The sequence below is a fragment of the Pleurodeles waltl genome, chromosome 11, assembly GCF_031143425.1.
Source record: "Pleurodeles waltl isolate 20211129_DDA chromosome 11, aPleWal1.hap1.20221129, whole genome shotgun sequence".
NCBI classification, from domain to species: Eukaryota; Metazoa; Chordata; class Amphibia; order Caudata; family Salamandridae; genus Pleurodeles; species Pleurodeles waltl.
In genome coordinates this window covers 782,084,219-782,097,281 of record NC_090450.1, presented here as the reverse complement: position 1 = coordinate 782,097,281, position 13,063 = coordinate 782,084,219, and the positions used below count along the sequence as shown (strand labels likewise).

Below are 13,063 nucleotides of genomic sequence, written 5' to 3'. Positions count from 1 at the left end.
CTAAATCTGTATTTACAGATCTCCCCCTGTAGTAACATCAACTCATATAGACGTCTCAGAATCCCCTGAGCTTTCGCTCGACACTACTGGGGCATCTGACAACTCAAGTAATTGTTTAAAAGAACATACTGAAATAAACGTTGATATCTGAATTATTTCTCAATTCATGCCACATTCTAACACAACCAAACCTTTACTAAACAATTGAGGCACAACTTTCATTACTCCTTGCTCCTCTTCGGTGTTAATATCCTGAGACTTTCAACCTTATATCAGTAAAAGATGACTCAGAAAACTGAGCTAGGTAGATAAAAAAATAAATTGCACTGATCATTCTAAAATCATGCAATGATTGCATCGACCAATGACTGTAGTCTGTTGTCTATATTCAATAAAAAAGATTATTCACATGACCCAGGACCCTCATGATCTGCAAGCTTAGGAGGCAACTTCCATCAATCTCAGGATTCTCCACTCGCCTCCACAAAATCAACTGTCTACCTCGACCAATGATCATAAAAATGCAGTGTCAATCAGTTCCTCCCAAGAAGAATCCGCAATTGATGCAGTTGCATCCCACCTACATTGGAAAAGGTTTCCGCTCCCGTTATTTAAAGAACGTTATGGAGCAGTGATCCCAGCTCCCCTTCATCCATAGTGAAGACATCATTTGTCAATCGTATGGTTCTCAAAATGATAACCAAATAAATCAGTCATGTAAAACAAATCAATATCAGCCTAATATTCCAACCCCAGCACCTATTATCCCGACAACCTAACTCTGGGTTTTAGTTCACAATATGATTCTGAAGGACAACAAGATATACTTAATTGTCACAATATTATGAAAATCTTGTCATAATTGTACGAAACACAACATATATCATCTAGTGATCTCAAAAGTAAAATAAAACACTGAAACCACATGCGCAATCTGGTCAATAGAGGCAATTGCTCCAAACATCTGGTCTAGAAAAAGAAAAGTGACCGAGCTGCTTGGGGTATCAATCATATCAAACCAAATACTCCTAAATATCCACTAATCTTAAAACAATACTTATATCAGAATAAATCCTTCAACCAATTACCATTAAATCCAACCAGGTTACAGATGTTGAAAATTAAGTTAATTTCAGGAATCTGTACATCAGCATGAGCAAGATACTGGATAAAGATCATCAAATTTCCACAACTAGTTCCACCGATCACAACCACTAATGGGTTTCATCTTCAACTTTGTATACCTCAGCAAGAGGACTCTGACGTCAGGCTTCAAATAATGTACTTCTGTTATGCTGTTGGAATATAGCTGGAATAGACCATCAATGGGAATATTCTTGTAAAATTCTTATCTAACTGTCACATATTCTGCTTTTAAGAGTCCTGGAAACTGAATTTTTTTAAATTTGCAAACTACCATACTCACAAAATCCTAGCTATGAAAAGCTCTATCTGATGCCCAGGTGGGGGTCTTTTAACTCTAATCACAGCATTATTAGTCTAAAAACTTTTATGCCAAAAATATACTCAGATTATATCTACTTGCACTAATTGGCCATACAAAATCTTATCAATTACTGCTCCTAAATATTTACTTACCACCCAGTCTTTTTATAAAATGTTCTGGGTGATCTTGACGACATTCTGGGGCAGTTTGCCTTACATACAGTCATTGTCACAGGGGAATTCAATGACTATCTGTTATTCCCATATAGAAAAGACACCTTATCTGGTGATCTACCAGATACACCAACAACATAGTCACCTCTTTAATATCAGAATGGGCTTATAAGAGAAAAATTACAGCCAATCATTTGTTAAATTACTCATCAACCATGGTTTCTGTACACCGAATGGTAGATTTCCAGATGATCAGCCTGCTCAATCCACCTTAATTTGTTATAATTTAAATTATATAAATGATAATACATTACTTGACTGTTCCAGTTATAGTCATGGCCCTTTTAGATGCTGAGGGGAAACTTTTTTACTAAATTCTAACATCAATGGTTTTCCTAAACATTTTTGCCTGCTGACTCCATTTTTGCTTGCCTTTACCACTTTACAACTGCTAATCCAATCTAAATCACTATCTCCCCTAAACACAGTAAAATTAGATTACACGCAACTGGCACATTTAATTGACTTTTAAGTTCTGGTACAGTGGTACTTCATATGCTCAGGGCCTGTAAATTAATGCTATTAGTGGGTCTGCAGCACTTATTATGTCACCCATTTAAGTAGCCTTTTTAAACATGACTCAGGCTTGCCCTAGCAACCTGTGTGTGCAGTTTTAAACTGCCATTTCAACCTGGTAGTGAAAAACACTCAAATCCATTTTTCACCACTGCAAGACCCGCCTCTCCTATAGGATAACATTGGATTAACTTATTATGTTTAATAAGTTATAACCTTCAATTGGGAGCAAGAAGTAATGTCGATTTTGGTGTCTAAAGGACTGTAATTTAAAACCTTCTATATTGGTGAAGTAGGAATTCAAATAGCAATTGTGAAAACCCCACTTTTAGAAAGTTGGCAATTTCTGCAGCCTGTATCTAAGGTAACATGTTATGTGTAGCTAGCAGTTGCCCTGTGGGTAGTTCTCCTAGATAGTGTGACAAAGGAGGACAAGGTGTTGTCAGGATGAGGGGGAGGAGCTGCATCTACACACTTGCACATGGCAAAAGTTCTGCCTCCGCACACTCACAAAGGGTTTCACACTAGACTTTTGTACCCCCAGACAAGTTGGGACCAGGGCAGGGAGAAAGGAAATTCAAGATACCTCTGTAGCGGGGGGGCTAAAATATTCCCCACTTCAAAGTGGGCATCAGGTATAAATTGTGGACCTAAGACCCAGCTCTTCACTGCACTTCTAGAGCTGTGGAAGACTCAGAAGAAGGACTGCTGTGATGTTCTGCTGCAAGAAGGACTGCCCACTACTCTTCTGCCCTGCTGCCTGAATGAGGAGGATTAGACAAGTACTTTATACCCACCATGACCAGAGTGACTCCAAGGGCTAGTTGGCTGGCCTCCTCTACAGAGTCTCAGGAACAGAAAATTATTCAACCCTGTACCTGGACTTTGCCTGTTGTGAGTCCTCACCCCCAAGTGGTGCCCCTTCACTCATGAAGCCTTCAAAGTGGGCCTGAAGGTAATCGTCCAACCCAGCTGTGGTCTCCATCAAATTTGTTGCAGCACAAAGCTCTGCAAAGCCACGCCGCACAGCTGCAAGCTTCAACAGAACTGACACCGAGCAAGACAAAACCTTGCAAAGCCTCATCATCCAACGTCATCAAAACTGATGCACTGTGATGCAACTCAAGGTAGGACCTTGTGTTGCATCTCTAGCAGTTCCTCACTGGACCCGAGACAACACAATGCAAGTCGATGCAAGACCTTGCATCACAGCCCTTGCAGCTCCTCTAAAATGGCACTGGATGACGCAAAGCCTTAAAAAGCAACATCGCATAGACCAAACAAAAAAGCCATAAGGTACAATACTCAACGGGCTTAACTTGGTCCCTGTATCTGGCCCATGGTCTATTGCAGTCAACCTATATTTATGAATTTGTTGTGACATGGTGCAACCAGAAAACCAAAGCTTGTGCTTGGATATTTGTCACTTTGGTGTCGAATAATTTATACAATTTTACTCTTTTTTTTCTAATTTGGTGTTGGATAGTTATTGTGTTGTTTTTTCACTTTATTACTGTATGAAGTGCTGCATAAATACCTTACACATTGCCTCTAAGTTAAGCCTGACTGCTTTGTGCCAAGCTACCAGAGGTTTTAGCAGAGGTTCATTTGGGGTATGCTTGTGTTTCACCCTGGCAAGAATCGTGGTTGTTACTTACGTAGGGGTTTCATCCCCCTCAACCAGTGACCCAATTTCCTACAGCGATCAATTCCTATTTACTTCCTTTTAATCAAACTGGATTTAGGCCTGTTTGTTCCACATTAGACAACGTTGCTGCGCTCACTTTAATAATTAATCAGACCTCAAGGAAACAGCCAACATTGTGTGTCTGCTCTATGGATTACTACCTCAGCTTTTGATAAGGTCAACCATATAAAACTATGCAAAAAATTGATGAACTGGGGAATCTATGATTGCACAATAACACATTGTTTAAAGTGAAACTTACTGAGAATCTCTCATCCCAAATTCTTAAACTTTCAATGGCCTTAAATAGGGCTAAATTCTGGCTCCTTTACTTTTCTCTCTATTTATTCTGGATTGGTTTGTCTATCTAATTGACACTGAGGATTTCCACCAAAGTCAAAGCCAATTATTTATGTAGCATATGCGGATTATGTTAACACTGGCAGGTCTGCAATTACAGCTACTACGGCTACAGAATTTCAACAGAGATAATGACTTAAACATCAGTTTGGAGAAAACTAAGACCATGTCCTTTGGTAAGCCTCAGAAACAACTAAAATGGGAAATCAGAGGGAAATGTACTGAGCAAGTGACCACATTTGAATATTTAAGCCTGAGCATAGACAAAAAATGAGCATGGTCAGAATATTTCCAACAAGCAAAAGAAGGCACAAATCATTGCAAAGCTTCTCTAAAATCAATAGTGGTTGTCCCATTGACCAATCAGTAAAGGAAGGTTCATTCCTACCTTATTAAATGCTTCCGCTGCCTTCACGGATAAAGCTATTTGGGAACTGAATAAAATGTATATGAAAAGGATTAGGGGCCAAATGTAGCCATTTCCGATTTTGCGATTTGGAAATTGCGGGTCGGTGCGACTCGCAATTTCCAAATCACAAAATCAGATCCAGAACGGAGTCTCAGACACCGTCTGCGATTCGCAATGGGGTCGCAAAGACCCACCTCATTTATATTAATGAGGTGGGTCGCTTTTTGCGACCCCATTGCGAATCCCTGCACTCCCAGGGATGGTGGCCTGCTGGAGACAGCAGACCTCCAGGTCTGTGACTGCTTTTTAAATAAAGCATTTTTTTTTTGTATTGCAGCCCGTTTTCCTTAAAGGAAAACGAGTTGCAATACAAAAAAATAACGAAACCATTTGGTTTCGTTTTTTCAGAGCAGGCAGTGGTCCATTGGACCACTGCCTGCTCTGAAAAAACATTTTTGACAACATTCACAAAGGGGAAGGGGTCCCATGGGGACCCCTTCCCTTTTGCGAATGGGTTACCACCAGTGTGACACTTGTGGTAACTGCGAATTGCTTTGCGACCGCGTTCGCGGTCACAAAGCAATTTAGCATCGCAGTGCGAGTCGCAAATAGGCAGGGGACACCCCTTCCTATTAACGAGTCGCATTCACATTTTGCGAGTCGGTACCGACTCGCAAAATGTGAATGAGCATTGCGATGCGCGTTTTGCATGGCGCAAACTGCGATTTTCGCAGTTTGCCCCATGCAAAACGCTACCTACATCTGGCCCTAGATCACTACTCAGCTTACATACCTCAACACCAGACAATAAACGTTGCCTCCAACCATCATTACCATTGTTCTCTCTCCATTCCATGCCACGCTAAAATTCTCACAGATCGTTTTACTGTGAAGGAAAGTTGCAAAAGGAATGATATTCACAGCAATAATAATTAAATCTGGTTGTGATGTCACCAGCGTGAGCCTTCGACTGTCAACAACATTTTGCTGATGACAATTTACCTCGACTAAAGGATCTTGCAAATATTCCTTGTTCCAAAGGGACACTCTGAGGATTAACAATAGAACGAATGATCTCCTTTCCATACAGTCTTACAAACATGCAAATTAAATTATAGATTCCTACTGCAGCGCTAAACAGCTCCACTTAACATCTTTCCTCGAACCTGTATGTAAAAAAAGTATCTAATATTCTGCTTGATGTATATTCCCATACCTCACTTTGAAGCAAAATGGATTTCGCAGAACTCGACTATCAAAAACTCCAAACTGTCCATTACAAGGTCGGGTCTTTCGAACACTTGATCTGCATATGTCATGTCTTATGGAAGCTAAGGAGAAGATATCTCAGAGCGGGATTTATTACGGCTAATATCAGAATCACTGATCAGGCCATCAAGTCAGTATTGCTTTTCATCAACAGACTGCTGTTCTGTTCGAAAACTTGTTAAGTTTTTAGACCTTACCTATTTGCGTCTCTTAAAAGAACATTTTTAATTATTTAATTGTTTTGCTAGAAGTTAAGTTTTATTTTGTGTTCTCATTTTTAATGCTTGTTTTTTTTCACTCTGTGATTCATTATTAGAAAAGAAATATGTATTTTTTACATTTAATAAAGTTTTACTACTATGTATTGAGAGCTGACAACCACTTTAGACATACTGAAAGATTCGCAGGTAGTACGCATTGTCGTGCTTGGTATCACACACTATCACCTTTACGCTCCATACTGCAAACGGTAACAAAGCTTGTAGTAAAGCAAACACTAATCTGCTTGATAAATAACATTTTATAGAGGAATAGGCGCTCTCCTCACTGTTGAGAAAGTCATGAAATTATTGCATAGTGATCGGAACACAAAGCTGCCACTAAACACTGGACTCGGGCGTTTCGTTCTCAAAGGAATTTCTCTTAATAGTGGGTGGATAACGTTGTTCAGATTAAACTCAACGATTTAGCCAGTATGCACTACACAGTGGCTATTTCTAAAATCTAGCTAGCACCGGGATGAAAATGTGCCTGACTGGTGTAGAAATTACCCTATTGCAGAGCGAATTAATGTTAACATAATTTGATGTTGTGAGTTCAGCGTGGATGAATACCCATCCTCATCATAAATATATTTTTTAGCCTCACCGACCAGAAAAAGAAGAGCAATTTCCTTATTTTAAGACGTTAACATCTGAAATGAATTAATAATAAAATAAAGCAAACAGCAGAGGCCAAGAAAATAGTGCCATTATCTTCACACCAGAATAACGTAGAACAATGATGGAACATTAGAAATGTTAAGGTAATTGTTATACTACTGAAAGCAGCAAGTACGTACTTCACTGATACAACTGCATGTTGTGTGGTGGAGGAATGCTCTTGTGGTTCAGAAGCTGCATTGCAACAGAGAACGTCCGTGTTCCACACTGGCTTCCATGCACATTGTTAACTCTGACTTAGACTTACCTGCCGGCCTGGAGAACCCCTGAGATACTGAAGAGCCCAAAATCAGTGATCACCACTTTTCCATTGTCGTAGAAAACATTCTTTGACTTGAGGTCTTTGTGGAGGATTCCTTTAGCATGGAGGTAGCCCATTCCCTAATAACAATTAGAGGGGAAAGGAAGAACTGTCAGAATGAAGAAAGCACAATTATTGCAAATTATGCCAGTCCTCAAGAATATTGGATTATTCCTACTGAATGCCTACTCAAGACAAACCAATCAAAGTCATGTTTTCTACTTTGTGCCCTTACTGATTCCTGCAGAAAAGAGCAAGGACATCTTACATATCATAAGCCTCCCTCAAACTCCTCAAAGTCTACCCGGACTCCATGTGCAGCATTCACATGGAACTGGATACAATTCATACCATGCTGCTCTTGGCTCCATAGCACAATTCAGCAACAACAGTGTTAATCCTCAAAATGCATCACTGATACTTACATTGCTGGACCGAAAGGGAATGTTATGGATTACTATCTTTAAATAAATATGTAGCAAATAAAGGTAGCCAGCTTTTGCAGAGCCTGCATTTTATAGATGATAGATTTAAAACAAAAAAGTAATCATAGATCGTTTGCAATTACTTGATTATAAAAAACATAAATTGTCAAGTCATGCAGCATATATTTTGTTTATTGGAGCAAGGAAATACAAGATTAAATTACACATCTGAAAAGGCAATGAGGAAAAGGAGGTGGGTTAAAGACCAAAGAGAGGGGTTCAACATTGTGCATTTGCACCCATGTCAAAAAAATCCGTTTTTTTCCATTTGTATGCTGAAATCAAATTTAAATTCAAGATCTACCTGCAGCTTTATTTGCCCCAAAAATTGAATAATGTTATACAATTTACCTTGTGAATCCATGGTTGGACCTAAGAAAAATATGGCCTGCAGCTTATAACCGATTATGACATATCTTTGTGCTGTGGCTACTTCTTATGTCCTACACAGCTTACCGACTGCACTTTTAACCATGCAACTCTCCCATTGTGGGTTGGAGCTGTGGTATGTGCTTGTCCATTTTGAGGTTCCTTGGCTTCAAACTAGCCAATGAGCTAATGGATATACTATACTCCAGGAGGTATGCTCTTTTCATGAGGTTATCTGAATAGATTTCCCTGATGAAAAAATAATTCTCTAATGGGGTTCTTCAGGAGCAGTCAGTTGCCACTTTGTACAATGGCAGGGTGTCTCAGAATTTTGAGAAAACCAGTAGTATGAGAATGTACTACATGCTGATCAGAAAACCTTTTGATGAAGACTTTAAATTACATATAAATAAACAGTAATTAAGTTTACCCCTTGTCATGCATCTCCCATGTAACCTAAGTGGAAGGCTCTACCAATGTCCACCCCAAATTCCAAGTCCAGTCTGAAGCCTTATCTGGGTTGAGGTGCAGTTTATTTTATTTAATTACTGGGTTTCAAACTCGATGGGTGTGCTGAGCCTCATCAACTCAGACATGGCCTCAGCTTCTAGCTTTCCACTGCAGGATGTCAGGAGAAATGAACAACTCAGGAATGGGAATGAGGTTACCAGATAGTCATGTGGTACACCAAAGGAAAATGATAGCAATAAACATGTTTGTGTGCTACGTCAAAGCTCAACCCTGTATCTGCCAGCAAGACTTCATAGAAGGAAACCAGGATTTGCTACAAATAAACATATTTTACCCTTGGAAAGAATTTAAGATTTACCCTGAAGAAGGAGTGTAGAAAGATTCTTTGTGGTAGATTTAGAGTTTGGTGGACAAAGTACTCCATCACAAACATGACAGAGTGCATGTCCACCAAATCAATGGTCTGTCCTCTCTATTGAGGGTAAGAAGGACCATACGCTTATTGCCAACAGAACTCTAGTTGGCTCTGTCAATGGGAAGTAGCCTGACTGAGTAGGGGCCATCAAGGAATGGCATTACATTGTGCCCCATTTAGAGTGGACATTGCAATATCCTTTTTTTCTGTCCCTCAGCTGACTGACAGAAAATAAAAACAAATATTGAACCCACTCACCCATGGAAAACAATCCTTGGGTGTTGGGGTCATTAGTTGTTTATTTTTCGCACTCCTGTTCTGGGAGTTTGCTTTAGAAAAGCAAAACTTCTCGTAAAGTTTGGTGAGTGGCTGTCAAATTAGACAGCTGAGTTACATCTACTTGTACCTTGATAGGAACGGTCATAATTGTGGTTATCTCACGGTACAGAGATAATCACTGGGACCACAGTGACCTCTAAATTAAGCAGATGGTAGTTTGTCAGGATGGCAAACATAATGCCCTCTGCCACCCTGCCGGACTGTACTTGGTCTGCCCAACTCTAGAGCAGGTCCTAAGTCTCATCATGGATCTTCTTAGTGGGGTCAAGGCAAGAGTCAGTTTAAACCTTAGGGAATAACAGGGTCATCTCAGTGAAGATTTCTATGGCATACACTCTTCTCTATTGGGGTTGTAGCAAGAGAGCATCCACCTGGGATCTCAAAGGTTGTTATAGTCAGTGTAGGATCTTGAAGTGTGAAGGTTTTATGAAAATTTAATTGGTTTAACAGGTCTTAGACTTGATACCTTGGTTGGTAGCTCCCCAAACACTTTTCCTTCACCCCTCCTCATTTGCTTTTGTTGGCTTTAGGACTCTGTGCCACTGCAAACCAGTGCTAACATGCTTGTGCTCTCTCCTTAAAATGCAGTACAAATGGCCTCACCTATTGGCACATATAATTTACCTGTAAGTCCCTAGTAAGTGGTATAACATATATCCAGGGTCTGTAAATTAATTGCTACTAGTGGGCTTGCAGTACTCATTGTGCCACCCCCTAAAGTAGCATTTGAAAACATGCCTCAGGTGTGCCACTGAAGCCTGTAGGGCAGTTTTAAATTGGCATTTCTTCCTAGCAAAATAAACTTTTGGGAAGGCCTAAACCTTTCTTATTAATACATGTAAGTCACCCCCGATTTTCGCTCTAAAGGCTCATAAGACAGGTCCATTGCCTTTGAAAAGTAGGATATGTGGCGTTAAGTACTACAAGTCCTATTAGTAAAAAACTCCTAAAGTCATTTTTCACTATTACAAGGTTTATGCCTTCCATAGGATAATATTGATTTAACCTTTTGCACTTAATAAGGGCTAACTTAAGTATGGAAGCAGATAGGGAAATTATGTTTACATATAAATGAATTGCAATTTGAAACCTTCGTTTTTATTTTAACATGTTTTTGAATGTTTTCATTAAGAAAGCATTTCAGAAGTACAATAAAAGAGAAGTGAAAAACACAGTGATGTTTTGTATGTTACGTGAGAAGCTAGTAAAAACTGTTGTTGATCATATACATAACAGTGTGAAGGCTTTAAAGACTGAATCAGCAAAATTCATTGGTCAATGGAGCTGCCATAATTAGCTTCCGTATTGTTGGTGGTGTACTTCCTGTGTGAAAGGAGAGTAGAGTGGAGAGAAAAGTGTAAGTTAGAAGGATGGATAGCAAAAGGCAGGGTAAGAAAAAGGTGTGGGGGGGGTTAAACCCCTGTTTAATGGTAAAGTCAGATTTTGAGTCAAAATTCTGAAAATGCAGTTTTTAGAATGTTGGCATTATTTTGTCTTAACCATTTGTGCCTTCTGCCACTTTTCTAAGTCACATAACTGGGATTAGCATAGGCGTTGGCCTTTGTATATGCCTCCCATACAGTGAGAGAAAGGGGGTTTAATTGTTGGCAGGATGGACCATTCGCCAAGATGGGTTGGGCAGAGTTGGTCCTTGCCCACTTACATTTCAAAGAGTTGTCTCCAATACACACACAAAGTAACTAGGCACCATTCTTTTGTCACCCTAGACTACTAGGAGATTTGGCAGGAGAAGGGAGCAATTTCCCAGAACGAGAAGTGGGAGTAATATAAGGAGTCCCTACACTTCAAAGGCTGGCACCAGATGTAATTATTGGACCTCTTGAACCAATCACCTGATCACTGCTGGACTTGTGGAAGACTTAGAAGGAGGACTGCCCTGCGGCCTGAATAAGGAAGCCTGGGCCTGTCCCTTAAGCCCAGTACCACCAGAGTGACTCCAAGGGCTAGCTGGCATTCTGTGTGAGAGCAGGGACATAATAAGCTCCAGAGACCTCGCCTGCATCTGCCTAGCTGACCATACCTGCAACTGGATGTGTGAGAGCCCCCCTGGCCTCTGCTAGATTGAGTCCCTGATCCCCAAGAGGTACCTCCTTGTCTGGCATCAGAGTGGACTTCTCTGTCAAGAAGGATCAAATACTGAAGTTTTGTTTTTTTTGTGTTGACAAACGGACCCATTCGTGCCGAGATGTTGACACCCATGTTGACTGACAACCTCAAGTTCAGTTGAACCAAATCTTTGCACTTTACAATTGCCAGTGACAGCTGGCAACGCAAGATCGACACTTCATGCTACAGCACTTACAACCAGCAGTGACCACGAAAACAAAGCTCCGGCAATGACTATCCCCAGCACTCAAACAGATCTTCGTGTTTTGGTGGCAACTGTCTACGTCACCTGGCCTGTTATTCCGTGCTACAGCAACAATAATCCACAACACTCTCCCTGCTTCTTGAGGCCTCCTCCACTGTGATTTGGACTCTTCAGACTAGATTTGGAAAGGTAACTTTTTCAGTGGGACTAACCTAGTCCCTGTATCCACCCCAGTCAGCCTGAGCTTGTGACTTTTACCCAGTCTAGGATGACTAGATGAGTGCACGTGGCGATTTTTGTCTTAGGCTCTAATGATTGCTTTTTTGTTGTTCTGGTATCATTTTAATTATTAAAAAATACTCAATTTTCGAAATTGGTGTGGAATTTTTCTTGTGTTAATATTCATTGTGTGCTGTATAAATACTTCATATAATTGCCTCTAATTTATGCCTGACTGCTTTTGTGCCAAGCTACTAGAGGATTAAGCACATGTTAATTTAGTTATTTTTGTGGTTCACCCTGACATAGATTGCCGATGTTGCTTGAGAGGAGTTCTCACCCCTCTCAACCAAATAATCCAATTAATCAACAGGGTTGAATAGTTGTAAAAGTCCAGAGAGGTTAAGTAATTTGCAGGCATTTGTTGAGGATTTGGGCCAGATGTATGAATATCTGGTTGCACAATTCTAGTCAGAAATGGGGTATTAGAGACAGTTAAAATGCTTTGTACATCTAGCCCTTTGCTTTTATCCTCAAATGGGTCTCGTTAAAAGTCTTGGGTGGCCGGGCTTGCAACACTAGAAAGTCTTTGAATACTACTCCAGAAATTCCACAGTCTGGCCTTGCTGCCTTTGAAGCCTGCAAATGAGAAAAGGAAATTCAGGCTGCTTAGGACAGACCCTATCACAGCACAGGACTACGTTGTGTCTACAAAACCCTCAGATTGTTTCTCCAGAAAAAAGGAACAATTGCCATTGAGCTCTCTGCATCTACTGTGTTGCTGGACATTGCAGCAATGAGGCTTCCTGGCACTTGCGTTCAAACAACAGCTGAAGAGGCACCAAAATCAGGTGGGGTCATCCCACAAACATTGGGGAGGACTGCAAGATATCTTCTCTAGTAAATGCACACAAGTTCAGTACAGTTACAACTCTGGTGAAGACAGTGAGAACAACTCTTCTTCTTGGTCCAGAGAGTCAGGAACAACTTCTGGATCCAAACAGCTGTTACAATGATTGTGTACCCAGCTTGACAACTGAAAAATGAAATGCATCATTCTACTATCCCAAAAGTAGTACTGAGAGAGGAAGTGAAGCAACCAAGGACAGCACTCATGCTCTTGGTTGTCATGTTTCTTTTCTTACTTTTTCCTATCCCTTAATTATTTTTTTAACTGTTTCCACCCACTCATTCGCCCATCTTTTTCTCTTGGTCTCTTTACACCTTCCTTGCCACCATTAGCCCAGAATCCTCCCAGACTATGTTTTGA

At 40.4% G+C, this 13,063-nt stretch overlaps 1 protein-coding gene across 1 annotated transcript in view; it reads right to left on the bottom strand.

Moving 5' to 3' along the window:
• KSR2 (kinase suppressor of ras 2) overlaps nucleotides 1–13,063 on the bottom strand; it is a 2,099,185-nt gene that overhangs the window by 320,948 nt on the left and 1,765,174 nt on the right. The window contains exon 16 of the mRNA XM_069212691.1: nucleotides 7,110–7,243. Within this exon, the coding sequence (XP_069068792.1) occupies nucleotides 7,110–7,243 (134 nt within the window). The remainder of the gene's footprint in view (nucleotides 1–7,109; nucleotides 7,244–13,063) is intronic.